We start from the raw sequence: 27,897 nt of genomic DNA on the forward strand, positions 1-27,897 counted from the left end.
AGCAGCTTGAGCACAGCCAGGGTGCATCACAGCTGGGCACATTTGTGCCAGGCAAAGTGGAACCACCTGGGAACCTCCCTATAAGTATCTGGATTGTGGCTTGAAGGGCCATGATCTGTAATTCCTCTCCAGGTGCCATGAAAGATGCCAAGGGCCAGAGAAGGAGCTCAGCTTCAGGCTGGTAAGTCAGGGGGAGAGGTGGCACAGGCTGGGAGGCAGCACAGGACACCTGGTGCTGCGTTTGCAGCCCTTGAGGATCCACCTTCAGGAAAACTTGGGGTTTCCAAATCATAGCAGATCAAGTGAATGCCTCTCCAATTGCAAGATTGAAAGAGCTACAGTTGTGTTCATCAGAGCTGTGACTGGGAAACAATGAGATAAAATACAGACATGGATTTATATGGAATTATCAAGTTTGCACTGGAAGGGACTTTGAAGATCATTCACCCCTGGGACACCTTCCCCTGTCCCAGGCTGCTCCAAGCCCTGTCCAGCCTGGCCTTGGGCATTCCCAGGGATGGAGCAGCCACAGTTTCTCCTGTGCCAGGGCCTCCCCACCTCACAGGGAATGGTTTATTCCCAATATCCCAGCTAACCCTGCCCCGGCAGGTTCCAATGCCCTCAGTGGGTCACCTGCAGTGAAATCCCTGCTGGTAACTTCAAGGCTGGGACAAAGATGGGGCTTGTGAGGGCTCAGTGCCCATTCTCCATCCACCCTCCAGGCTCGTGGGTCACCTGCCCAGCAAGGGGCTGCTCAGCAGTGCTGCTGGGGTCTGGGCACCCCAATTCTGGGATTTATGAGTTGCTCCTGCCACAGTCACTGTGCTGTGAGATTCAGCATCACTCTGTGTGTGTTTTGGCCCTGATGGTTTGTCAGGGATTTCAGGCAGATGATGCTGAGGACAAACCTCCAGCCTGTTGCCAGAGAGGGACTCGGTTCTGGATTAACCTCCAGCCTCAGCAGAGTGCTACAAACCCCAGCCCACGGCTGGATAAACCCCAGCCCACGGCCGGATCCTGCGCCCTGCGAGGCTCAGGCACAAACACTGACACAGGACAGGCTGTCAGCTCCTCCCTGTGCCACGGGCTGTCAGCTCCAGAGGACATCAGCCCCGATTTTTTATTGTTCTGTGTGCCTCGCATAGAGCACAGATTGCTTAAGAGAATGGCACTCCGTGGAGTTTGACCCGGGAGCCCTGATAGTGAAAATAATGCACTTCTCACCAGAGCCACGGGAGACCAAAAGAGTAACTTCGGTCAATTAGTTTAACTTTGACTATAAATATTCCTTCTCATCCCTTGTGACCCTGTTAACAGCTCCGCTGGCAAACCCCGATTCTCTGGCAATATTTAAGCTGCCTGTCAGTTGGCAGAGCCCTGCTGGTGCCCGGCGCGGGGAGCAGAATAAGACCCGGCTGAGCGCAGTAAGTTCCCTTTCAGTTCTACCTCGAGTCGGGAGCTCGGCGGGGTTCGGGGAGCTCTGCCGGGCTGCTCGGGGCCCGGCGGGCCGTGCTGGCCGCAGGAGGTGCGCGGAGCTGGGGATGCTTTAGAATCCCCCCGAGGAGGCACCGGAGCCTGGAGCCACGTGTGCTGCGCTGTGGCTGATACAGCAGCGCTTCATTCCCATGCCGCGGCTGTCCCCGCGCACAATCTCTGGCGAGGAAAGCGCCGCCGCCGGTGCCAGGCACCGGGGGACAGCGGGCCGTGAGCGGAATGCACAACGCGGGCAAAATTTCCACTGGGCCGCGGCCGAGCCGCGATCCGGGAACGCGCGGCGGGGCGGGAGGCTCCGGGAGGAGCCGGAGCGGCACCTGCGGCTGCCCGGGAGCGTCCCTGGCTGCGGGGCATCTGCGCTCCCTGTCTGTGCTCCTGCGGGGCATCTGCCCTCCTGCCCGTGCCCATCTGCCATCCCTGCCTGTGCCCCGGGCACGGCTGCGGGGCTGTACCCCTGTCTGACACCTCTGGGAGGGACAGACAGACACGGCTGTTCCCTGTGTGCACACCGCTGGGAGGGACAGACACCTCTGGAAGGACAGACAGACACAGTTGTCTCTCTGACCAGCCCCTCTGGGAGGGACAGACAGACACAGCTGTCCCCCTGTCCGACACTTCTGCAGGGACAGCCGCAGCCCTGTTCCCCTGCTCGACCCCTCTGGAAGGACAGACAGACGGTGCTGTCCCCCTGTCCGATCCCTCCGGAAGGACAGACAGACGGTGCTGTCCCCCTGTCCGATCCCTCCGGAAGGACAGACAGCCGCAGCCCCGTCCCGCCCCGGCTCAGCCCCGCTCTCCCCTCGCTGTGCGCGGCTCCGCAGCTCCGGCCCAGCCGCGCTGTGACCCCAGGCGGACCCGGGGGCTCCCCGCGGGTCCCTCCCGGCCCCGGACATTCCCGATCCTGGGGTTCTGCGGGATCCTGTGTCCCTGCTCCGCGGGCCCAAGGCAGAGTGTCCCGGGCTGGAAGGAGCCAGGGGAGCTGGAGGTGTGGAGCAGGGTGAGCAGCTTCCCAGGCTGCCATACCAAACGCTGTTTGTCCTTTCCTAGTCAGGGGTTGGGCGTGCCAGTAAAAACTCAGCGGCAGCCAAGACACATTGGCCTTAGAGAGGTGAGAGAGCAGCGCTGTGGCCATCGGTGCAGCCCTGCCAGGAGGGATGGGACCCACGGGGATCCAGGGGCTCACAAAGCATGGAAAAGGCTCTGCTGAGTGTCCCCAGGGCCAGTTTGGGGCTGGGACCACTGTCCTTAACTGGATCACAGCTCCCTACCAGCCTGGGACTGGTGCTGGGGGCTGCAGGGCTGGGATGCAGCTCCCAGCTGTGGGATGGTTCCTGCCCTGGGAAATCCTTATTTATTGCTGACCTTTGGTAAAGGGATGAACCATGGGGTGCTGCAGGACACAGGGCAGCCCTTGCCATCCTCCAGCTCCTCCATCCCCCAGCTCCTCCCTCTGTGTTCTCCTGGCTCACATTGCTCAGCCTGCAGCTCCTGCCTCCTCAGCTCCTGCCTCTGTGTTCTCCTGGCTCACACACCTGGGCAGCCCTTGCCTCCTCATCCTCCAGCTCTTGCATCCTCCAGCTCCTCCATCCTCCATCTCCTCCCTCTGTGCTCTCCTGGCTCACCCCCTGGCAGCCCTGTGGTGCCACCAGGGCAGGACCATGGCCGGTCACGCTCAGGGCGAGTCCCCAGGGCCCAGGTGAGGTGAGGGCAGGCCCAGCTCAGCCCCACACCTGTTCAGAGGTGCTGTGGGACCCGTGGGACAGGAGGCTGCCCCGGGCTGGCTTTGCTGCCCTGGGCTCAGAGGCAGAACCCGTCTGACCACTCGTGATCCCAGCGTCCGTGCCGGCTGTCCCGGCGCCCTCGCCACACCTCCCCAGCCCTCTGGCAGGGACAGCCTATAAGTGTCCCCTGACAAGAGCAGCGAGGCCAAAGGAGCCGGCCAGACCGCAGGAAGGGAGCAGCACACACCTGGCCCAGGTGTGCAGTGACATTGGGGCTGGCCTGGCTGCGGGGCTGTGACTGCTCCTCCTGGGGACCCCTCCTCGGCCAGCAGGGTAAGGAACACCCCAAAGCTGCTCTGGGCAGGGTAAGAAAAAGGAACATCCCAAACCTGCTCTGTGCAGCCACCAGGGCTCCTTGGGCACCAGCTGTGGCCACTGGTGAGCCAGGGACTGCCCAGGTGGCCTTGGCTGCCTCCCACCTCCTGTCCTGCTCTCCTGTCTCTGAGGCAACGAGGAGACAGGGAGGAACTGCATTAATCCAAACACCTGACCAACATCCTAGGGGATGCTCCAGGGAGCCCTTCCAGGGATTCCCCAGCGCTGCCACACCTCAGTCAGGTGTTCAGGAGAAGAAAATGGGTTTTTGTATTCCTTGGTTGCCGTCTCTGCTCCTGACAAGGAACAGGGGACAGTTTCCAGTTCAGGAGGGACCCAAGTGCTCTGCACAGCTCCTGCTGTGGCAAAGGAGGAAAATGCCAGCACTGCTGGGGCTGCTCATGTGCCACCATGATTGTGGCAGCAGCTCCTCACTGGGGCCAGTCCTGCCCTGCTGCCACCCTGGCTGTAACCCCAGTTCTGCTCCTTCCCTCTGCCTGCTCCAGCTGCTCTCACCTTCTCTCTAATGCCCCCATTTCTCAGAAAACCAACAGGACATCCAGCAGCCCAGCTGGCAGCATCTCCCCATCACCTCAAGGGACTCTGGATGAGGCAGAGGCAGGGACAGGAGCCTGCCCCGAGCTCTGGCAGCATCAGCAGCAGCAGCACCTCAGCACCCTGAGCTCCTCAAACCAGCCCCAGCTGCCCCGGGCTCTCCCTGGCCACCCTCCCATCCCTCCACAGGTGTGTGCAGCAGGCCAGGCCGTGCCCAGCAGCCATGGAGCCCAGCAGCGTGCCCCCAGCCTCGGTGACCCCCTCGTGGGACGTGTTCCCCCAGCAGACCCTGGAGCCCGTGGACATCGCTGTGCTCGTGCTCTATTTCCTCTTCGTGCTGGCCGTGGGGCTCTGGGTGAGCAGACACCTCCAGAACTCCCTGGGTGTCCTGTGTGCTGAAAATGGGGCTGCTCTGGCTGGGACTGGGCTGCTTCCCACTGCACCCAACAGCTGCAGGGGCAGTTTGCAGGTCCCTGTCCTCTCCCCAGCCTGGGACGTGCCCTCACTGTCCCTGGGGAGTGCCCAGGCCTGCGCTAGCCAAGGTTTGAGAGCCCGGTGAGGAAGAGGCTGTCTGAGCACAAACTACTGCTAACAATGATGTTTTGTTCATCCAGGAAGGAACTGCTGTCCTATAAATCACCTGTGCTTGTCCACAGGGGTCCTGACAGCAGATTCCTTAAATTATTAGCATTGTCTATATATAATTGGGGCAGAAGGACATCCTTTGGCGTGGCTTTTGTGGCGGCCTGGCTGTCAGGAGGCAGAGGGGAATAGCTGCTACCTTTGGATGGGGTGCACAGCTCAGAGCATTGCATGGATCATCTCTGGGGAAGGGGGATCACATGTGCAAAGCCCAGCATTCCTCCTGAGCGCTCCTGACACCCAGAATTCTGCAGTTCTTGCCCAAAACCGCTCTCCTTCCTTTCTGACCTGGAGGGATGGAGTTTGGTTACCCAGAACATTCCATCAGGGCGCCGAGGTGATGGAGAACTGCCTGGGGCTCAGGGCACTCAGGAGGAATGCTGGGCATTGCACATTGACACATTGCAGGTGTCCCTCAGGAAAGCTTTCTGTGCAGCTGGGGGCACGCAGGGGCTGTGCTGGGCAGCCCTGGGTGTGCCCTGAGCCCGTGCCCCCCTGTGTGCCCGCAGTCCATGTGGAAGACGCAGCGCAGCACCGTCAAGGGCTATTTCCTCGCCGGGGGACAGATGGTCTGGTGGCCTGTGAGTACCCTGTCCCCTGGGTGTGACCGTGCTCACACGGGTTGTCGGATCAGGGAAGAGATGAGAATGCTGACTCCATGTTTCAGAAGGCTGATTTATTATTTTATGATATATGTTGCATTAAATCTATACTAAAAGAATAGAAGAAAAAGTTCTCATCAGAAGGCTAGCTAAGAATAGAAAAGAATGAGTAACAAAGGTTTGTGGCTCGGACAGAGAGAGAACCAGCTGACTGTGATTGGCCATTAATTACAAACAAGGACATGAGACCAATCCCAGATGCACCTGTTGCATTCCACAGCAGCAGATAACCATTGTTTACATTTTGTCCCTGAGGCCTCTCAGCTTCTCAGGAAGAAAAAATCCCAAGGAAAGGATTTTCACAAAAAGATGTCTGCGACACTGGGGCACCGACCCCCACTTCTGCTGGGGCACTGCCCATGCCTCCAAACAGCAATAAACAGCCAAAAGTCACTCCTGTGCTCTGCCAGCTTCATGTTGAGCTTTTCCTCCTGGATTTCAGACTGCAGGGCGAGTTCAGCCCAATGTCCCACAAAACCTGGCTGCTTCTGGAGATGTCCACAATTCCCTGGGTGTCCCCAGCATGGACACAGCTCTGTGCTGAGCCTGGTCCCTCAGCAGTGCTGATGCCAGACCCTGACATTTCTCCCTGTTCCCCCACCTTCTCTGCCCACCCACAAGAATTGGATGCTTTGCAAGCAGGGTGGTCCTGAGCACACCCACAAGTGGGCAGTGAATGGTGACAGAGGCTGCAGAGAGGTGCCCAGGCCACTGACCCTGTATGGAAAAGAAGAAGGTGGCAGAGGCTGACGGGGGTTCCATGTCCTGTGCAGCCAGGAGCGGGGACAGCTCCCTGTGCCCCCCGTGCCAGGGCCACAGCTGGTTTCTCCCTTTGCCCAGGTGGGTGCATCCCTGTTTGCCAGCAACGTGGGCAGCGGGCACTTCATCGGCCTGGCGGGCTCGGGAGCTGCCTCGGGCATTGCAGCCACAGCCTACGAGTGGAACGTGAGTGGGCACGGGGGCTGGACAGGGCATTCCACCCTCCCTGCCCTGTCCTGCCCTCCCCGTGGGCTCAGCCTGCTCCTGCCGCAGGGCTGGCAGCCCCCAGCTGTGGGACACTGCCCCAGCCCAGCCTGGAACCCCTTCTGACCCTTCCCTTCCCTCCCTGGCAGGGCATGTTCTGTGTGCTGGTGCTGGCCTGGCTCTTCCTGCCCATCTACATCGCCTCGGGGGTACGTGGGGATGGATGGATGGATGGATGGGCTCCCTCCACTGCTCCTGGCACTGCTCCCCTGGCCCGACTGGGGTGGCAGAGCTGCTGGCAGGGGGCTCAGGCTGCCCCCAGCCCCTGGCAATGAGCAAAGACCCCTCCATGCACTGACCACGGGGATGGACACTCACTGGTGATGGGGATCCCTGTGCAGCATCCCAGCAGAGCCAAACCCCAGCCCAGGGCAGCCCCCAGGGCCCTCCTGCTCCTGTCCCACTGCAAACACCCCCAGAGCCCCTGGGGAGCCCCTGGCAGCTCTGGGGGTGCCCCAGGCACTGTCCCCCCTTCCCTCACTCCCTGTCCCTCCACAGGTTACCACCATGCCGGAGTATCTGCAGAGGCGCTTTGGAGGCAAAAGAATTCAGATATTCCTGGCCATCCTCTACCTGTTCATCTACATCTTCACCAAAATATCTGTAAGTAGGAAAAATAAAGGGAAATGGGTTGGGTTGAATTCACTTTGGGAATGTGTGCTGAGCAGTGAGGCTGAGAAAGGCAAGGAGTGGCTGTGCCTGGCTGAGCAGAGAAGGGTTTGTGATCAAAACACCCAGGGAAGACAGACTGTATTTTAAGGAGTGGCTTCTCTTTTTTTGCTCAGCTAGCACCTGAATGGCTGTGACAGCAGGAGGGACAGCTCGTGTCAGTGCCCTGAGCAATAGTCCATGGACAGGTGGGGCTCTGAGGGAGGATGTGGTGGCTGTTAGATTTTGCACCCCTGGCAGCTCCCCCAGCTTCTCCCCTTTGCTCATTTATTGCCTGTGCAGACACAGGTGCTGTTATGGCAGGATGGAGGAGCTGGGACAGGCTTGGAGGAGAAGTCTTCATTCCTTTATTGCACCTGTTTGAATAAATAACTGAATGAAGCCTTGCACAACAGCCTGGTGGCTGTTCATTAACTGCCAGCCAGGGCACGGATCCGTGGAGCACACAGATCCCTGCTGGGGTATTTCCTGTCCTGGGGGAGAACACGGTGTCTGACCCTGCCTCTGAACCTCCCAAAACCTCTGACAGAGGCTGGGAGTGCCAGGGCACAGGGAATGGCTGCCCAGGGCCAGAGGGCAGGGCTGGGTGGGGAACTGGGCAGGAATTCTGCCTGGGAGGGATGCAGAGCAGCTGTGGCGCCCCTGGATCCCTGGCAGTGCCCCAGGCCAGGGCTGGGAGCGGCCTGGGAGGTGTCCCTGCCATGGCAGGGTGGGAATGGAATGGGATTTAAGGTCCCTTCCACCCAAAGGGTTGTATGGAAGGGATGTGAGTGCTGGGTTCAGATGGCACCGATGGGGAAGGCTCAGATTCTCCTCTGGATCAAATTGAATGACTCCATTTCCACCTGCTGGGGTGTCTGGGTGCAGCTCCTGTGTTCAGGGTGTCCTACCCCTGCCTGCCCTCCCTGGGCCTGTCCTGGAGCTCTCCTGTCCCATTTGCAGTGCTGCAGAGCAGGTTGGGCAGGGCTGGCCCAGCCCTGGGGACATTGTGCTCCCCCTGTCCCCATGGCAGCAGCAGGGACAGTTCTGGGGGGCTGGGGAGGGGGGTTTGCAGGGCACATTCCCCAGGCCCTGCCCAGCTCCCCCACCCTGGGCTTGGGGATGGAGAGAAGCTCACCCCACTCTGTCCCAGGGCTGGGCACGTCCCCTCTCGTGGCACTCCTGCCATCCCCTGGCTGCCACTGCTGGGAGCAGCAGGAGTGACAAATGGCTGAGGAGGGGTCCTGGGGCTGCTGTGTGACCGTGCTCACAGGGGTCCCAGGGTGAGGGAAGAGATGAGGATCTGACTCCATGGTTCAGAAGGCTGATTTATTATTTTATTATATATATATTATATTACATTAAAACTATACTAAAAGAAAGGATTTCCTCAGAAGGCTGGCTAAGAATAGAAAAAAGAAGGAATGATAACAAAAGTTTGTGGCTCGGACAGAGTCTGAGCTAGCTGACTGTGATTGGCCATTAATTACAAACAAGCACATGAGACCAATCCCAGATGCACCTGTTGCATTCCACAGCAGCAGATAATTGTTTATATTTTGTTCCTGAGGTTTCTCAGCTTCTCAGGGGGAAAAATTCTAAGGAAATGATATTTCATAAACAATGTCTGTGACACTGCTGGGGGGTCCTGGTGCTGCTGTGGGAGTGGGTGCTGGGACTGGGGCCATGAACAAACCAGGCTGGTCCCAGGAAAGGGGGTTTGGGGGCTGAATGTGTGCACTGGGAGGGGCTGGGGGTGCTGTCCCTGCAGTGTGTGATAGTCACTGTGCTGTCCCCACAGCGTGTCACTGTCACTCTGCTGTCCCTACAGGTGGACATGTACGCCGGGGCCCTGTTCATCCAGCAGGCCCTGCACTGGGACCTGTACATCGCCGTGGCCGGGCTGCTGGCCATCACTGCTGTGTACACCGTGTCTGGTGGGTGCTGGGGACACTCCTCACCTGACCTGACCTGCCCCAGACCCTGCACTGACCCTGTCCCTGCCCCTGTCCTGTCCTGCCCATCCATCTGACACGTTCAAGTGCCCCAGGCCAGGCTGGACAGGGCTGGGAGCAGCCTGGTGCAATGGAAGGTGTCCCTGCCATGGCAGGGCTGGCACTGGGTGGGCTCTGAGCTCCCTTCCCATCCAAGCCATCCCAGGACTCCATGGTTCATGCCATGCACCATGTCCAGCCTGGTTTTGCCATGGGCTGGGAAGGCAATAGAAAATTCACCTTTTTAGAGAAAATTGCCAGGTGAGGGTGAGTGAAGGCTCCTCAGAGGCTGCCCCAGGTGGGTGCAGGTGTGCTGTGCCCCAAGGAGAAGCTGTGCAGGGCATTGCCAGGGTACATTTCCCCCGTTTCCCCGGAGGTGAGAGGGATTTGCAGCACAATGAGCCGTGTAATGCACAAAGACTCCGGGCTTGGATGCCCTTTCAGGGCTTAGGAGTGGCCAAATGGAAAACAGCCACACAGACAAATAAAGGTTATTCCTTTCCCACTGCTCACCCCCAGTGATGTAAAATCACAATCCCCTTTTTTCCCTCTGCCTTTTCCAGCTTGGGCTTTGTTTTAGAGCTTTTCCATGGGTTTCCCGTAGAATTACTCCTGCTTTTGGCTTCCAGTGACACAATGGTGACTCACGATGAGTCAGATCCTGAGGAATTCCAAAGGGCCACTGGCCAAAGCTGCCCCCAGCCAGGCTCAGGGTTTGGGGCTCAGTTTGTGCTCAGGAGCCTGTGCAGGGTGTGAGGTGCTGGGGCAGGACAAACCCAGCTCACCCAGTGTGTGTGGGGTATCAAACCCAGCTCACCCCAGTTTGTGTGGGGTATCAAACCCAGCTCACCCCAGTTTGTGTGGCAGGACAAACCCAGCGTGTGTGGGGTATCAAACCCAGCTCACCCAGCGTGTCCCTGTGCCCTGCAGGTGGCCTGGCAGCTGTGATCTACACGGATGCCCTGCAGACCCTCATCATGCTCATCGGGGCCGTGTCCCTCATGGTCTTCAGTGAGTGCTTCCCTGGGCCTTTGTCACTTGCACTGTGACAGAAACCTCACCGAGTTAAATACTGGGGAGAAATCCTTCTCTGGGAGGGTGGGCAGGCCCTGGCACAGGTGCCCAGAGCAGCTGGGGCTGCCCCTGCATCCCTGGCAGTGCCCTGGGCATTGGGGATGAGGGCATCTGGGGCAGTGGGATGTGTCTCCGCCATGGCAGGGTGGGATGAGATGGGATGTAGGGTCTCTCTCACCCCAAACCATGGCAGGATTCTGTGATTCCATAGCACAGGCAGCACCTGTGAGTGTCTGCCCTTCCCCAGCCAGAGGGAGAATCAAGAGCTGCTGATTGTTAAAGAATCCTTGTGGAGCATCCCCCACAGAGGCTGCAATCAGAGTCCTGACCTGCGGGGATGCACTAACAGCTTCTCGTGACCCGTTCCAGGTTTCATTGAAGTCGGTGGCCTGGAAGGTTTGCAGGCAAAGTACTTTGGTGCCATCCCCAGCATCCGGCAGGAGAACAGCAGCTGTGGGCTGCCCAGGGCAGACGCTTTCCACATCTTCAGAGACCCCGTCAGCTCGGACCTGCCCTGGCCAGGGGTCCTGGTGGGAATGACCATCCCCTCCCTGTGGTACTGGTGCACAGACCAGGTGGGTCCCTGCCTGCTCCTGCGCCTGGCTGCATCCCATTGCAAACCTGGCGGCTGCCACCTCACCTGCACTGATTTTATGATTTTCTTATTTCACCTGATACTGATTTTCATCAGTAAAATCGTATTTTACCATCAGCAAAATCAGATGGTTAAGTCCTAAAGAAGGAAATCTTGATATTCACAACTAAATATTAGTAATCATCTCCATGGAAAAAGGGGTAAGAACGTGTTTGTGTGTTAATCCCTGTCTATAAAGAAGTCTTTTGTTTGTTTGTTTGCTTTTTAACTTGATCCTTTGTTCCTTGTGAGCCACCTGTGCGTTTCTCCTCTCACCTGTCCCGGGTCTGGCTCCCATCCCTCCACCAGAGCCCCAAAACCCCTCCTGCTGCTCCAGCTGTGCCTTCCTGCTCTCTCATTTAACTCTGCCCACTCCAGCTCTGTCCTGCTCCTGGGCCAGGCTCCTCCACAGGGCCAGGGAAGGGCCCAGAGCAGGAAAATGGAAAACCAGGGCATGGGTAGGTGAGGTCAGGCCCTGCAGCACGGCTGGAGGGGCACAGAGCAGTGCCTGTGTCTCTGGAAGGAGCCAGCATCCCGAGCAAGGGCTGCAGAGCACGGCCAAGCTCTGTGATCACCCTCTGAGCCCCGCAGAGTTCACTGGAGATCAAAGCCAGGGTGATCCATCCCAGGCAGCCCCTGCTGCTGGCGGCCAACCACAGCCATTCCTTCGTTCCTAGGTCATTGTTCAGAGGTCCCTCGCTGCCAAAAACCTCTCCCACGCCAAAGGAGGCTCCTTGATGACCTCCTACTTGAAGATTTTGCCCCTCTTTATGATGGTAATGCCAGGCATGATCAGCCGGGTTCTGTTCCCAGGTAAGTGCTGAGGGAGGGATCTCAGAGATCTCCCCCTGCCTGAGGCTGTGCCAGCTGCACAGGGCTGGGGAAGCCTTTCTCAGTCAGATGAGGGGTTCCAATGCACCAACGTGAGGAAATGTCCTTCCTAAATGTGCAGTCAGGAGCTGGATGGTGCCAGAGCAGCCCCAGCCCTCACTGAGCTGAGCCAGCCCAGGGTCACTGGCTGGGAGCCCCCAGGCTCTCAGTATTTCCCTTTGAAAGAACATTTTACAGCATTCAGAGAGGAGCCTGCTCAGAGACACTGTGCACTGCTGCCCCTCACTGCCCACTGCTTCTTCCAGACCTGGTGGCTTGTGCAGACCCAGAAATTTGCCAAAAAATCTGCGGCAACCCCTCTGGCTGTTCTGACATTGCTTATCCCAAGCTGGTGCTGGAGCTGCTGCCTGTGGGTAAGAGCCTGGTGATGGTTCTGCCATGGTGGGGTTGGCACCTGGGAGAGGAGCTCAGAGAGGCAAAAGCCTGGGGCTGTCGTTTAGAGGGGTTTGTGTGGGATGAACCTGCCATTGTCATTTTAAACTGGAGCTAAACCAGATTTAAAAGTCTGTTCTGCCCACAGAAGGCCTGGAGGCCGCCCTGCCCTGGAGCCTCTGAGGGTTCCTCAGGGTGGCTCTGCCTCTCCTCGTTCCAGGGCTCAGGGGCCTGATGATGTCCGTGATGATTGCAGCCCTCATGTCCTCCCTGACCTCCATCTTCAACAGCTCCAGCACCATCTTCACCATGGACCTCTGGAAGCACCTCCGGCCCCGCTGCTCCGAGTGGGAGCTGATGGTCGTGGGCAGGTGGGCACAGCTGGGTGGGCTGGGCAGAGCCTGGTGCCAGGCACAGCTGGATGGACTATGATTTATTATTTTATTATATATATTACATTTTATTAAAGAATGCTATTCTAAAACTATACTAAAGAAAGAGAAAGGATACATCAGAAGGCTTAAGAATGATAATGAAAGACTGTGACTGACTCTTCAGAGTCCAACACAGCTGATGGTGATTGGTCATTAATTAAAACAATTCACATGGAACCAATCAAAGATGCACCTGTTGATAAACGATCTCCAGCCCACATTCCCGAGCATTCAGATAATTATTGGAGGCCTCTCAGCTTCCCAGGAGACAGTCCTGGGCACGGAGGATTTTTCAGACAATCTCATGGTGGCAGGGCCTGATCTCACAGGCAGGGCCCTGTGTGTCCCGCAGGGTGTTTGTGCTGCTGCTGACCGTGGTGTCCATCCTGTGGATCCCCCTGGTGCAGGCTGGCCAGGGGGGGCAGCTCTTCATCTACATCCAGTCCATCAGCTCCTACCTGCAGCCGCCCGTGGCCGTGGTCTTCATCCTGGGCTGCTTCTGGAGGAGAGCCAACGAGAAGGTAACGGGGCTGTGCAGGCCCTGCAGCCCTGCTGGGCGCTGCTCCAACACTGAATCCCCTCCTTCCCTCCCCAGGGCGCGTTCTGGGGGCTGCTGCTGGGGCTGCTGCTGGGTGGGGTGCGCCTGGTGCTGGATTTCATCTACCCCGAGCCGCAGTGCGGGCAGCCCGACACGCGGCCCGGCGTGGTCAGGCACATGCACTACCTCTACTTCTCCATGGTGCTGGGGGCCGTCACCAGCCTCACCGTGCTCCTGGTCAGCCTGGCCACCGAGCCCCCGGCCCCCGAACAGGTGGGTGTGTGTCCTGTGTGTTCCCTTAGCCCTAAATGCCTTCCTGGGTTATGGGCCACCTTTGTGTTCCCTTAGCTCCCAGTGCCATCCTGGGTTATGGGCCTGCCTGTGTGTTCCCTCAGCCCTAAATGCCTTCCTGGGTTATGGGGCCCCTCTGTGCTCCCTTAGCCCCCAATGCCTTCCTGGGTTATGGGCCCCCTTTTGTGTTTCTTTCAGCCCTAAATCCTTTCCTGGGTTATGGGCCCCCCTGTGTTCCCTCAGCCCTAAATCCTTTCCTGGGTTATGGGCCCCCCTGTGTTCCCTCAGCCCTAAATCCTTTCCTGGGTTATGGGCCCCCCTGTGTTCCCTCAGCCCTCAGTACTTTCCTGGGTTATGGGCCCCCCTGTGTTCCCTCAGCCCCCCTGATGCCCCCTTGATGCCACAGATCAGCCGGCTGACCTGGTTCACCCGCGGGGATGCCCCGGCCGTGCAGGAGGCAGCAGCAGCAGCAGCCGGGCCTGGCCCCACCAAGGAGCAGCTGGAGCTGAGCCCCACTCCTGAGAGCGGCCCCGACTCCAGCAAAGGTCAGTGAGCACAGCCCTGGGTGTTCCCAACAGCCTGCAGGACAGGGAACATTAAAGCTCTTTCCTCTGGAGCTCTGGAGCTGCAGGGTGTGCTGAAAGAATCGCAGAATTAAAGAATACAGAATGTGCTGAGCCAGAGGGACCCCCAGGGCACCCCGGTCCCTGCACAGATCCAAACCCTGGGCATCCCTGGAGTGGTGTCTAAACCCTCCCAGAGCCTGGTGGGGCCATGCCCATTCCCTGGGGATGTGGGCAGTGCCAGCACCCTCTGGGGGAAGAACCTTTCCCCTGAAATCCAACCTAAACATCCCCAGCCCAGCCCCAGTGCTGTCCCTGTCCCAGAGCAGGGCTGGAGCTGCAGGGCACAGTGAGCTCTGACCTCCATCTCCTCTTGTCCAGGGCCAAAAGGCTTTACCTGACACTGTACCTAGGCAGGAGTTCAGTTTCTTTTTCAGCTCTCAGTGCTGAAAAATGGAGCTGGGTGGGATACAGAGCCATGGCCACTATCCCAGGCTGGTGCTGTGGCACCTGCTGCCAGAACTGGCTGGAAAAGGGGAGGGTGGAGGAAAACACAGTACCATTGATGAAATTCCCTCTCTATTTTCCAGCGGTGTTCTGCGATCAGCTCTAGCAGCAGGGAGAGCCCAGAGCCCTGGGCTGAGGTCTTGGCAGACCAGTGAGGGAGGATGTGCCTGTTTTAAAGCTTGTGCCTGTCAGGATTGGGCACAGCCCTGTGCAGTGCAGCCAGGATTCCCATGCCCTGTTTGTGCCAGGCTCAGCCCTGTTTGTGTGTCAGCTTTGCTGCTGTCCCTTTGATCTGTGCCAGGCTGCAGTGAGTTAATGAGTTATGGCGCAGCTCCCCTGCAGCTGGGCAGCCTCACACTGTTGGACTCCAGCATTAATGAATGATGTGTCCCAAGGCATGGGGAGTGCAGGCTCCAGGTGTGGCAGGGATGGACCAGAGCAGCACTCACCTGGGGGCACCAAGCACCTACAGCTCGGGTTTTAGGTTTGGGTTATCATTACCATGGCTGCAGAAGGGCAGAACCTGAGCTCAGGGCTGCAGGGGTGCAGGGTGCTCAGTGACAGCAGGGGTGTGTTTGTGCCCCAAGCCCTGCACAGCAGCACCAGGCACTCCTGGCTCATCTCTCACCTCCTGTTGCAGGTGCAGCCGAGGCCAAGGGCAGCTCCAAGCTGCTGAGCACCGTGCTGTGGCTCTGTGGCATGGAGCGCAGGCAGGAGGGGGCTGAGCCCCTGCCCAGGCCTGAGCCCCTGCCCGTGGTGTCCCTGGAGGAGGAGCCCCTGGTGAAGCACATCCTGAACATCAACCTGCTGCTCTGTGTGTGTGCTGGGGTCTTCCTCTGGGCCTACTTTGCATAGCCAGGGGGATGCCAGGCACACACACCATCTAATCCTAACTGGTGTAAATATTAATGATTAGTGGAGGGTTAATGTAATTCTTAATGCTTTCTAAATTTTATTTCTTTATTTAAGATATTTTAAAGACATAATATTTTCCTTATTTCTAATGGGGGCCTGGCTGTGCCTGGGCAGAGCACTTGGCACTGGCACTGCCAGACCCCACCTGGCACCAACCAGCTGAGGACGGTTGGTTTGGTTATTTTAAATATTTAATTTTGCTCTTTGGCCTTAGAGCACTGCCTGGAATTCAGGAAGCCTGGAATCTCTTCCTATTTATGCCTTGATAACCAGCTACGACCCCTTGGGTCCCCCTCTGGTTCAGCTCCTCTGGCCTTGGGGGACAGCAGTGACACCTCGAGTGCCCAGAGCAGAGCCCAGGGCTGTTCTCTGTGCTCTGCTGTGCCTCTGGCTCAGCTGTGCCCGTTCAGCTCCTTCCCTGTGTGCAGTGAGTGCTCATGGACCTGTCTGGGAGCTCTGGCTGAGGTACCACCACTGACACTCCAATGGCAGCACCAGCACCAGCACGGAAACCGCCCCACAACTGCTGCTGGGGGCACCTGAAGGACCTACACCAGCCAAACCCACCAGGTGTGCCAGGGCAGGGGTGCCCAGGGCCAGCCCCTCGTGGCCTGGGCACCCAGAGCCTTTCAGGGAGTGCCTCAGTGGAGATCCCTGGCCCTGGGCACCATCCCTGGCCCTGGGCACCATCCCTGGCCCTGGGCCTTGTGCAGCTGCAGAGAAACATTAAAGAGTGAGATTTGGTCCCTGCCTGCCTGGAGTCTGTGGCATTGGGGGGCTGCCAAGAGCTCTGGGCCCCATGGCCAGGTTGGAGGAGGCTCCTCCTGGAGCCCCTCAGCTGCCCTGGCTCCTGCTCCCCTCTCCAGCACTCAATAACTCCTGCAGGGTCACAGCAAACCTCACCCCCTGTGCAGGCAGGAGCACCTGGGAACCTGCAGCAGCCCACAGAGGCAGGAAATCCTCCTGTTAAACCACACAAAGGGAATTGGCTCTGGGGGATCCTGCCTGAGCCTGTGAAACGCTGCTGGAAACCCTGGGGGAGAGAGGCACTGACACTTTGGGGGATAAACATCAAAATCAGTCACAGCACTGGAGTCTGTGGCTCTCCAAGCTGAATTTAGAGTTAAAGATTTGTTACAGGGCTGCTGTGGTAACAAAGGAGGGTCTCACAGTGCTCCCACTGAGGTCCTTAAGGCAAAACCAAGCTGAGCAGCCAGTGACTCCAAGCTACACAGCGCAGGGGATCACCGTGACCTTCAGGACCCAGTGGAAGCAACAAAACTAGAATAAAGATGCCTTAAGTTGACAAAAAACAATCTTTAATTTTATAAATGTTCACTCAACTTCTGAATCCAAACAGCTGTTTCAAAGTTCTTTCAAAATTCAACCGTTTTCAACAAAAGCACAAACCCCATTTCCACGGTTTCCTCGTGAAACAGTTGCCAGTTGCACATGAACAAAGCAGGTTAATACAAATAACTATGAAATCAGGGTAAGTACTGCTCCTACGTAGCAATGAAATGATTAAAGAGACAGAAGTTCCTCCTACAGCACGACAGTCCTTCAAGGCACTGGATGCATCCACAGTTCCACAGGTGACTGAGAACCAGCAGTCACCACCAGCACTGGGGCAGGGTTTGGTTCATGGCTTGAGGGGAATCTGCAGCAAATCCGGGAGGGAATGTCCCTTGGGAGAGAGGGATGTCCCTTGGGAGACAGGAGATGTCCCTTGGAGGCAGCTCCTGGGACGGGCTAAGAACTACAAAGAACCTCTAATGGTGCTGTGAGAAGGATTATTTCCCTAATACAGACATGCACTTTAAATAACTAACGTTCTGCTTCTTATTCTTTTGGAATTTCTGCTCATACCACCTGTATCAGCACTGACCACGCTTCCTAGGCGAGCTCCTGCAGGAATTCATTCCTTCCATCCAAGAGTTTGAAAACCGTTGTCCAGACCCAGATCATTAAACTTCTTCTGAGGGCGAAACCCGGCCAAAGGCTGGGCTCCATTTGCTGAGAGGTCTGCTCTGAGCTGTGCCAGCCTGGAGCTGAGTGCCAGAGGCCCCCTGCCAGCTGTGCCCAGCTGTGCCCGCTGCCAGAAGAAGCCTTTCCCTGGTCGGTCTGGGGTTGCCAGGAGCTGGAAGGCGGCGCCGCAGCGCGGTCACAGCGCCGTGCTCTCCGTGTCATTGTCAATGTCCAGCAGCAGGTGGGTGTGCAGCTCTCTGCCCAGCTCTGCAGGAGGCTCGGGAGGAGGGTTTGGAGGTGGCTCTGGAATACTGCAATTAGAGTCTGCACAAAAAGGGAACAGCAAGTTTAGCAGCCGAGCCAGGGCCAGCTCACTGAGTCGGGGCTTCCTGGGCATCTCCTTGGGCAGAGAAGGGAAAGCAAAGATCAATGAGGGCTCTGGGGACAGAGCTGGCCCCTTGGGCACAACTGAACAGCTCAGACTGCTCCTCCCACACACCCTGGGCACAGGAACACAAACCCACTTCTTCCTCAAGGAGCGAGGACACTGAGCTGATTTAGGATCAGATTCCCCAATGCCCCTGGAGAGCTACTCTGCACTTTCATGTCAAAACACTCAGCAAAATAATCTGGCACCTAAATCATCCACCAGGGAACACCACCTGTGACTCTGAGAAGCAACAGCAACAAGGATGGTGTCAGAAGGAGGCAGAAGTTATTTACACCAAGTGCAGATTAAACCTGTCTCCTGTGTGAACAGGGAAGGCCATGGTCTTTGCCTCTTCTGAAAAACGGAGGATTTTATTCAAGATGTCAAAAAAGGACCACAAAACGCTGCATCTCTGGTGACTGACTGCCCTGGCAGCTAGAATTACCAGACCAGAAAAATCCCCAGCAGCTCAAAAAAGGGTAACTGAAAATCTTGTCAGGACTTTGGAAAGCTGATTTATAACGTGCCATGACATCCCTTACTGCAGTCCAGCAGCTGCTCCACATGGGAAGTAATTTAGATCACTTAGATCAACAAAAAATCCAAATAAATGCCTTGTTTTCAAGCACAGGAGGTGCAGACAGGCATCCTAGAGAGACTGGGACTCATAACTCTACATGAAACCCTGAAGTTAACCCAGCAGTTACTGCAGAACAGCTCAAGCTGAAGGTTTCTGAGCTAAATGAATGACCTGGAGGAGGGGGAAGCAGCCCCTGAGTGCAGCCTGCCCTGCTCCTGAGCCCCCCAGGCTGCAGGGATTTGGGACCCTGCTCTGGCCTGGCACTGAGCAGGAGCTGCAGCCACACAGCCCCAGAAGGGCCTGGGCTGGAAGGGACCCTAAATCCCATAGCACCCCACCCTCGGCATGGGCAGGGACACTGGCAGCAACCCCGGGGCTGTGACACGGGACGAGCACTGGTGGCACAGGACAGGGAGTGACACCGGGTACAGCAGGAGCCTCTGCACGGACACAGCAGCTCTGGGTGTGTGCACAGACACAGCACGGGGGACAGTGGCCAGAGACACCAGGAGCTTCACATTCTGCTCTCCAGGGCTTAGTGGGTTAATGCAGCAGGGGCAGCCCTGTCTGGCCATGCCAGGGACACACACAGCAGGGCACTGGGGGTTAGTGGTTAGCACACACATCATTAGCAATTAGCAATTAGCAACAGTGGCGGCCAATCAGGGGCCTTTTCCTTACCATTGCACTTGCCAATACAGTTCCTACTGAATGCTGGTCAAACATCTGGATTATTTAATAAAACCTTTGATTAGAATATTCTAGGGCTTCTTACTCGAACACCATAAATAGAATTTGAGGCATTACTAAAGCCCAGCACATGGACAAAGGAGTTAACAGTGTCCTGAGGACAGCTCAGGATTCCTGTGCAGGGATCATTAGGAGCTTTGCAGGCACCTTAATTCTGTTCCCTCATTCCACTTGTTAAGGTTCAAATTAAAACCAGCAGCTGCACATTGTGAATTAGTGAGTCTGTAAGTGCTTGTATGTGCAGGTGTGAATATTAGAGCAGACACTCTTATGTGACAGGTGGTGGTGTTAATTCAGATTATTAATCCTTTAAAACACATTGATCTGGAGAAGGTGGATGCTTTAGCATGGGGTGTACTGCTGGAGGTGAGCCTGAGAGTCACTTCAATGCTCCCCAAGGGGATTTTAGCTGAACAGCCTGGATCTTCTAGGTCCCTTCACCAGTTTTGGAGAGAATCCTCCCTCAGCAGCTTTCCTTTCCCAGTTTCCCTGCCTGGCAGCTCCCATGCTGTGTTTACAGCACACACCTGGGCTGATCTGCTCTGCTTTGCAGCCCCCTCTGGCAGGTGGTTCCCGTGCCCAATTCTAATGAAGCAGCCCCAGCTGGAAGTTAATTACAAGATAAGGATTTCTCCCATTACTGGGGTAAAACAAACCCTCCCTGTCTGCTGTCACTGAAGCAATTTCCTCAGAACCAGGAAAACCCTAAAATGAAAATAAATATGGTCAAAGTGTGAAACACTTGGAAATTCAGATTAAGTCTTTCCTTGAAGTTTGACTCATTAGCACAGCTGCTGCTGTTAACTTCATTGTGAAGTGCCGGCAGCATTCAGAGCCCAGCCCCACTTCTGACTCCAGCTTGGGAATAAATTATCCCCATATTTTAAAGATACTGACAAAAGTACAATCAGAAGTCAGTTGTTTTAAGAATCAAAGCTACTTTTTAATTGATTAAGCAGCTCATTTAGTGCAGGTTTCTTCATGGAGCTCCATAATGGGCAGGGACACCTCCCACTATCCCAGGTTCCTCCAAACCCCATCCAACCTGGCCCTGGGATCCCGGGCAGCCTCCAGGCCACCTCTTTCTCCAATTACCAGAACCCCCAAACCTGAGTGATCTCCAGCCTGATTTCTCAGTGCAACACTGATTTCAGTGTCCTGTCCTGCTGCACCTCAGGCAGAGCCCCCAGGGAGGCTGGCAGCCAATGTGCCATGCTGCAGCTGCTGTTCTGCCATGGGTTTAGTCACAGCAGCCTGGATTTTGCCCAGAAACCCCAAGTGGTTAAAAATAACTGCAAAGCTGAAGTGAGAGCTACATTAAAAGGTAACCACAAACCACCAAGTTGTAGGAAAGGTCAAATTTGTCTGCAGTGAGGAGAACAAACCTGCTGGCAATGGGTCACCCACCACACCTGAGCTGGGATAACTCTGGGGGCCTGGTGTGAAGAGTGAATTCTCTCCAGGGACCTAAGGAATAACTGAATATTCACAGCCCTATCAGAGCCGAGCAGCAGAGCCCCAAACCCTCCTGCAGGCAGAACGCTATGGAGGGATGAGGTACAGAGCTGGCAGAGCACAGTTCCTACACAGGGTGAGGACACAGGGCACAGAGCACAGTTCCAAGCACACGTCTGAACTCAAGCTACAAACAGGAGCAGTTGAGCTGCAGGCTCTGTGAGTGAGTACAAACCTTATTCGCAGTAACCATCCCCACCTGTGAAGGCATTGGGGTACAGCTGTTAGGCAACAGAATTGATATCTGCATTCCAACACATCAGGCTAATTCTAAAGAAGCTGCAGTGTCATGGGAAAGTTCCAACCATTATTAATTATGAGTAGATTTAAAAGCATTAGTCTCCCACATCCAGTATCTCTCCCTTCAGAGTTTCCCAGAATAAGCAGTGACTCAGCAGGAAAACATTCCAGAATCTGCTGGTTTTGAATGGCCTCAGCAACTACATTTAAAAAAAATAAACTTTATTAAAGTAACACTATCCCAACCAAACTGGTAACTACAAGCTTCATGAAGCTTCTGTGAGAAGACGAAAGTTTCTCTTTACTTCATGGCTGTCTTAAAACAAAGACTGCACTTAAAATGTCAGGCTCTATAAATACTGACCTAAGAAATACAGTTTAATACAGCTGATTCTTCAGCTTCTGGATGTCCAACTTCAATGCACATCAGAAGGCTCTGTTCTCATAAGGTAAAACATTCTCTGCATGTTTTGCCTACTAGAACACGTGTCAGTGACCACTCGTGCCCTTTTCTTATCTCAGTATGTGCTGAAATCCACCATCCTTGGCTACATCTTCTCCCTCCTCTAAATATTTGCTTTTTTGGCAACAGATGTCCAAGCAGAACTGAGTGCCAAGATGCTGAGCTGGAGCTGCTGTCACAGTGTTAAGCTTCCAAACAGGAACAAAAAAATCAACAAAAGTTCATCTCCACTTGCCCCCAAACACTTCTGCCTGAGGAAGGACACCCTCGTGTGCAGAGCAGCTGGGTGGGCACTAACTGGAAATGAGCTTTGAGTATTTTAACTGAGATCTGTGCTCCCCCAGGATCCCCCAGCTCCATCAGCGCTTTGGAGGGGGCACTAACTGGGAATGAGCTGATTTTAACTGAGATTTGTGCTTCCCCAGATCCCCCCCACTCCATCACTAACTGGGAATGAGCTGTGAGTATTTTAACTGAGATTTGTGCTCCACGGGACCCCCACTCCATCACTACTTTGGAGTGGGCACTAAGTGGAAATGAGCTAGGAGTATTTTAACTGAGATTTGTGCTTCCCAGTGCCCCCCAGCTCCATCACTGCTTTGGGGTGGGCACTAACTGGGAATGAGCTGTATTTTAACTGGGATTTGTGCTTCCCCATGACTCCCCAGGTCCATCACTACTTTGGAGTGGGCACTAACTAGAAATAAGGTAGAAGTATTTGAACTATGAGTATTTTAACTGAGATCAGTGCTGCCCAGCTCCCCTCACTGCATCACTAACTGGGAATGAGCTGTGAGTATTTTAACTGAGATCAGTGCTGCCCAGCTCCCCCACTCCATCACTAACTGGGAATGAGCTGTGAGTATTCTAACTGAGATCAGTGCTGCCCAGCTCCCCCACTCCATCACCGCCTCATTCCCAGCTCCCCCCACTCCATCCCCGCCTCGCTCCCTGCCATCCCCACGCCCGGCAGGCGGGAGGATGATGATGATGCACTCACCTGTGACTATCTTTGAGGCCGTCGGGGGGGGGTTTGCAGCGCTCCCATCCGCGGGCGGCTGCGCGGGCGGGTGCGGCGGGGGCGGCACGCTGGGTCTGTTGCGGGGCTTGGGCACGGGCCGGGGCCGGGGCAGGGTGCCACCCTGGGGCGGGCACGGGGCCGGGCAGGGCTCGGGGGGCGCGGCGGGGGCGCTGCCCGCGTGCTTGCCCAGCGGGGGCGTGTCGGGAGGGGTGGGGGTCTGCGGCAGGGGGGGCACGGACGGGGAGCAGGGGGGCACATCCAGGCCCTGCTCACCGGGAGATGCTTGGCTGCTGCTGCTGCTGCTGCTGCCCTTGGGCTGCAGGGGAGGAGTGGCCGTGGCTGGGGGCTGCGGGGGCGGGTGGCTGGGGGCCTGCAGAGGGGACAGGCTGCTGGAGTACCTGCGAGGGGCAGACACCTGGCAGGGAGAGGGGCTCTGGGCTGCTCCTGGGGCTGCGTGCTGCGCAGGAGGAGAGGAGCTCCTGCCCGGGGGCTTGGGAGAGACAGAAGGAGGCTGAGCAGCTGGGGAAGAGCTTTGGCTGCCTGGCTGCCCCGGGGGGGGGTTGGCTGGCTTGGGGGGGGCTGGTGCAGGCTTCTTCATAGCTGTGGAGAGAACAGGGGACATGTCAGCATCACTGGCACTGACAGGACATGGGGGATGGCTTCCCACTGCCAGGGAGTGCGGTTAGATGGGATATTGGGCAGGTATTGCTCCCTGTGATGGTGCTGAGGCCCTGGCACAGGGTGCCCAGAGCAGCTGTGGCTGCCCCTGGATCCCTGGCAATGTCCCAGACCAGGCTGGACAAGGCTTGGAGCAGCCTGGGCCAGTGGAAGGTGTCCCTGCCCATGGCAGAGGACAGAACAAGAGGAGTTTTAAGGTCCCTCCCAACCCAAAGCATTTTGGGATTCTTCGATTCCAAACCAAGCTCCCAAAGAAAACAATCAGCAGGACAAAAACCTCCCAGCTGTGTTATCAAAATGAAGTGGTGCATTATCAAGTACAAGCATTTACTGATCAATAGCTTTTGAGAGTTTGTTAAACAGCACTGGTGACACTGTCACCATTCAGAGAGTCCAAAAGTCACAGCTGCTTTACAGCCAGGCCCTGGGGACAAGCCAACAGATGAAAGTGCTGCCTGTGCAAGGGCAGAGATGCTGATAAAGTGATTTCAGCAGCATTCCTGCAGCACCTCAAGGCTTGGAACACATTGCCTGGAAAGCAGTGAGCACCCACCTCTCCTCAGGGCGTGGGGACTGGGCCCAGCAGCGTTCTGGGGCTGGCTGACAGCGAGCTGGGAGCTGCTGGGCGCTGCCTGGCCCGGGGCTGGGGCTGGGGCTGGGGCTGCCTGCCCGTTCCTCACCGGGGGAGGAGTGGCTGCACTCGTGCTCTCCTTGGCCTTGGAGGTGCTGCAAAGGAAAGAGCCCTGTTAGAGGTGGTGTAACCCTGATGCCTTGTGTGGCTCAGCTGCAGCTGCTCCCTCACAAACCGTGCTGTGGATCAGACAGAGGAAACAATTCTCATGGAAAGAACTGCCAAGCCCTGGCACAGGTGCCCAGGGAAGGGGAGGAGTCACAGCCCCTGAAGGGTTAAAAACCCGTGGATGTGGCACTTGATGGCACTGTGGCAGTGTTGGCTGATGGGGATGATGGAGGATGAGCCAGCTGGGGTGGGTCTGGGCAGGGTCCCTCCTGTGGCCGTGCACCTGCAGGCTTCTCTCACTGCTTTGTATTTAGAGCCACCTGCAGCACTTTAGCCCTCCAAAGGACCGGCTTTATTCACTTCCACTGGCACTGTGCAGTCCCTGTTTCTCCAGGTGCTGTTAGCAAACTGTGAGTACTTGCACAGAGCCTGTGCAGATTTTAAGTGCAACTTTCACACATGACCCCTGAGGTTTCGTTTCAGCTGCCTCTGCCACAAAAACCATCTGTGGAGGAAACAGTGGCGTGCAGGGGATTTCCAAACGAGCAGGTTTTGTAAATATGTCACCTGAGAACGAGCTCTGTGCACAAGAGCCAGTGCTGCATCCAACCCCACGGTGGGGCTTCACCCTGAGGCTGACATTTGGAGGCACTGCAGCCTTCACACGTGGTTTGTCACAGCTCTCAGAGCACTGGGGAGCTGACAGCAAAGTGCTGCTTCCACCCTTCACAGAGGAACTCAGGCTGCTGCAATTAGCCCTGGAGTTCAGGGACACGAGCACAGAGCTTCAAGAGACATTAAACTGCAAAGAGCCTGTGTAGCTACTTGTCCTAAAGGAACTAATCCTGAAATATGATAAACTGACTGCCAGTTCTCCTGTAAGCAAGTCTGCTCATCACTAACACCTGCTACACACAAATAAACAAAACAACACATAAACAGATAACAACAAACAAGAAACAACAAACAAGACCAACAGGTTTGTGGTATTACCACTGTAAGTTTTGCTCTTTCAGCAGCAAACTGGTATCACCTGTGTGCCCATCTCCAGAACATAACCTGGGAGGGTCAGTGTGGGCAGCAGAAACAGAGTGTATTTGTCATCATCATTTTTTCCCCCAAGAATTGCAGTGTGCTAGAAGATGAACTCCAGAACAGACAGAACTGTGTATGTTATATTAGCAGACAAATTGCAGAACACCCAGAACCATGGATGCTATTGTGTAAGAGCAATTCTGTGTGTAAAACCAATTCTGTGTGTTATTTCAGAAGCCCAATTGTGGAGCCATGCCCATGGCAGGAGAGCTCCTGCAGGGCAGTGCTGTCCACACCTGCATGGCACATTCCAGGGCACAGGTGGCACCATGGCAGTGCTGCCCATACCTGCAGGGCACATCCCAGGGCCACAGGTGGCACCATGGCAGTGCTGCCCATACCTGCAGGGCACATCCCAGGGGCACAGGTGGCACCATGGCAGTGCTGCCCACACTTGCATGGCACATCCCAGGGCACAGGTGATACCAGGTCGCTGCCAGAGCCGCTGCCAAGCTGCTGCCAGTGAAGCCGTGCCTCTTACCTGGCATCCTCAGTGCCTGGAGCCGGGGGCTGCTCTGCTGGGGCAGCAGAGGGAGCGGGGCCAGCCCCGGGGCCGGGCTCAGCCCCCGAGGGCGGGCAGGGCTCAGCCCCCGAGGGCTCGCAGGGCGGCAGGGGCGGCTGGAAGGCGGGCGAGGTGAGCTTTCTGCTCACTGTGCCGCACCGCCGCGGGGTCACTGACAGCTCCAGCACCTTCACACCAAAGCTACAGAGAGAACAGAGAGTGAACACAGCAGGCGGCCACCCCGGGGCTGCTGCAGCAGGACTCGGGGCGTCCCACCCCCAGACAAACCCCACATGCAAAGCAGCGACGAGGAACAGCTGGCTGCACAACACCACGGTGTTTGTTAGACACCCACTGAGCCACCACTGGCTGCACCACACCATGATGTTAGAGCCTGCACTGGCTGCACAACACCATGATGTTTGTTAGAGCACCCAGTGACTGCCCAACACCATGATGTTAGAGCCTGCACTGGCTGCACAACACCATGATGTTTGTTAGAGCCTGCACTGGCTGCACCACACCATGATGTTTGTTAGAGCCTGCACTGGCTGCACCACACCAGGATGTTTGTTAGAGCCACCACTGGCTGCACCACACCAGGATGTTAGAGCCTGCACTGCCTGCACCACACCAGGATGTTAGAGCCTGCACTGGCTGCACCACACCATGATGTTAGAGCCTGCACTGGCTGCACCACACCATGATGTTGGAGCCTGCACTGGCTGCACCACACCATGATGTTTGTTAGAGCCTGCACTGGCTGCACCACACCAGGATGTTTGTTAGAGCCTGCACTGGCTGCACCACACCATGATGTTTGTTAGAGCACCCAGTGACTGCCCAACACCATGATGTTAGAGCCTGCACTGGCTGCACCACACCATGATGTTTGTTAGAGCACCCAGTGACTGCCCAACACCATGATGTTAGAGCCTGCACTGGCTGCACCACACCATGATGTTAGAGCCTGCACTGGCTGCACCACACCATGATGTTTGTTAGAGCCTGCACTGGCTGCACCACACCAGGATGTTTGTTAGAGCCCCCAGTGGCTGCACAACACCAGCAAGGTTAAGACATGCAACAGGACTTGGCTCATCCCCACAGAGGGATAAGAACAAACAACTCAATGACATCTGGAGACAAACACTGATGACAATGAGGTCAGAGCACTGGGATCTCACATGTAAATACAGACGTTTCCTCACATACCACGGTAGCTCCTCACTACATGTATTCTGCCACATGAAGTTTGTTTCTATCACACACTAAGTTGCAGCAGAGATTCAAAAAAAGCTACTGGATACAGGCTGTGATTTGGGGGCTGGAATGAGTGATTCCTTGGAGAGGAATGAGTCCTCTCCAACCCAAATTGTTCTATTTGTGTTTCAAGGAGAACACTGGAGAAACAGACCCCAACCCCAACAGATTTTAGAATGCATACAGCACATTCATCCTAGAAATTATTATATTCTTGTTGTGTAAAACATTGAATCTTGAACTGATTTTCTTCTTCCTCTGTGAGTGCTGACAAATTTGCATGTGGCTGGTCACAGCTGACAGGTAACAACATTTGCATCAACAGCTAGAAACAAGCACATCACTTGAATACTCATGATGAGTGATAAGAATGAACGTTACACTACATGTTATATGGGAAACAGCACGTTTTACTGGGGGTTTTTAGCATTCTACTGCTTGCTGTGGCAATACTGTACCATATCAACTCACAAGTCTTATCATGAAGGCACCAGGTAACACCACCTCAGCTTTTGGGCTTTGAAAGAGAAGCCATGGGATACCAGAAGTTAGAGACTAGAGAGGCTACTGCAGACACTTCTGTTCCAGAATCTCACACCACCCACAGTGTGTACAGCAGAATGGAGACTGGGAGCAGCAATATCTGCTTGGCATTTGTCATGCATGGAGTGTAACTGGAAGGAAGTGACAGTACATTACCTCTGAGCCATCCTCAGGCTGCAGCAACAGGGAATAAATCACTATTGTTATCTACAGCGTTTCCATGAAATTCCTCTCCTGACACCAGTGAAGGTGTCTGACTGAAGCCTCACTGGAAGAGGGCTGTAATGGACCCCCAAAGTGAGAATTACACCTACCTTTCCTTCTTCAGCAAATCCCCTTCCATCACAGTCATGCTCAGGGGCCTCTTCCTCTCCAGGGTCCCACATTCATAGTCATTCCCAGTGTGTGACAAGTGATTGGAATTTACAGCAGGAACTGCCACAAAGGCCCCAGACACGTTGAAATCTTCATCTGAAGAGGGACAGACAGAATGCCTGCTCAGACACACACGCACATCCCAAGCATCTGACACTGCTGGGCTGTGGCAGAACTCACCTCCAGGGAAGAACCAGTCTGCATGCTGGATGATGGGCTCAATAACTGCCACCACGTGCACCGAGGTGGCTGCTGCCATCTCAGCCAGGGACCTGCAGGAGAGATGTGAACAACGCTTTATTCGGAGTTCCATCTAAGTGAGAAAATGAAAATCAACTCAGACTACCTAAAGAACAACTTAGGCTAAGCATGATGGATCAGCTCCTCAGTACCAGAGAAAGA

At 55.8% G+C, this 27,897-nt stretch overlaps 2 protein-coding genes across 13 annotated transcripts in view; one reads left to right on the top strand and one right to left on the bottom strand.

Moving 5' to 3' along the window:
• Nucleotides 1–110: 110 nt before the first annotated feature.
• On the top strand, nt 111–15,839 carry SLC5A11 (solute carrier family 5 member 11). Of its 5 annotated transcripts, XM_064726199.1 has the most exons (17): nt 111–181; nt 1,318–1,424; nt 4,335–4,500; nt 5,297–5,368; nt 6,290–6,394; nt 6,562–6,621; nt 6,971–7,075; nt 8,952–9,057; nt 10,045–10,125; nt 10,558–10,763; nt 11,500–11,635; nt 11,959–12,066; nt 12,306–12,456; nt 12,872–13,040; nt 13,115–13,330; nt 13,755–13,893; nt 15,059–15,839. In XM_064726199.1, the coding sequence occupies exons 3-17, from the start codon at nt 4,369–4,371 to the stop codon at nt 15,271–15,273; spliced, it is 2,001 nt and encodes a 666-aa protein (XP_064582269.1). In that variant the 5' UTR covers nt 111–181; nt 1,318–1,424; nt 4,335–4,368; the 3' UTR covers nt 15,274–15,839. The 5 variants fall into 5 exon arrangements, with proteins under 5 accessions (XP_064582269.1, XP_064582271.1, XP_064582268.1 ...); XM_064726201.1 differs by lacking the exon at nt 11,959–12,066; XM_064726198.1 differs by lacking the exon at nt 8,952–9,057 and having other exon boundaries at nt 125–181.
• Nucleotides 15,840–16,636: 797 nt separating this feature from the next.
• Nucleotides 16,637–27,897, bottom strand: part of ARHGAP17 (Rho GTPase activating protein 17) — a 41,873-nt gene continuing 30,612 nt past the window's right edge. The window contains exons 15-23 of one of the 8 annotated variants that reach the window (XM_064726192.1): nt 27,676–27,767; nt 27,435–27,591; nt 27,277–27,294; nt 25,294–25,515; nt 23,532–23,704; nt 22,280–22,900; nt 20,752–20,775; nt 18,993–19,037; nt 17,488–17,625 (exon numbers count right to left, since the gene is read on the bottom strand). In XM_064726192.1, coding sequence (XP_064582262.1) covers nt 20,753–20,775; nt 22,280–22,900; nt 23,532–23,704; nt 25,294–25,515; nt 27,277–27,294; nt 27,435–27,591; nt 27,676–27,767 — 1,306 coding nt within the window. In that variant the 3' untranslated portion in view covers nt 17,488–17,625; nt 18,993–19,037; nt 20,752. Of the gene's footprint in view, nt 19,038–20,751; nt 20,776–22,279; nt 22,901–23,531; nt 23,705–25,293; nt 25,516–27,276; nt 27,295–27,434; nt 27,592–27,675; nt 27,768–27,897 lie in introns of all 8 variants that reach the window. The other 7 variants (XM_064726191.1, XM_064726195.1, XM_064726193.1 and 4 more) reach the window with 7 other exon arrangements.

This window comes from Zonotrichia leucophrys, chromosome 14, assembly GCF_028769735.1.
Source record: "Zonotrichia leucophrys gambelii isolate GWCS_2022_RI chromosome 14, RI_Zleu_2.0, whole genome shotgun sequence".
Classification (NCBI taxonomy): domain Eukaryota; kingdom Metazoa; phylum Chordata; class Aves; order Passeriformes; family Passerellidae; genus Zonotrichia; species Zonotrichia leucophrys.

What these genes read in the sequence shown, in the direction of transcription:
- SLC5A11 (XM_064726198.1), top strand. Translation starts at nt 145, where the DNA reads ATGCCAAGGGCCAGAGAAGGAGCTCAGCTTCAGGCTG. An exon ending in CAGCCGGGTTCTGTTCCCAG is followed by an intron (nt 11,636 to 11,958) that starts GTAAGTGCTGAG and finishes TGCTTCTTCCAG; the next exon opens with ACCTGGTGGCTTGTGCAGAC. An exon ending in GCTGGAGCTGCTGCCTGTGG is followed by an intron (nt 12,067 to 12,305) that starts GTAAGAGCCTGG and finishes TCCTCGTTCCAG; the next exon opens with GGCTCAGGGGCCTGATGATG.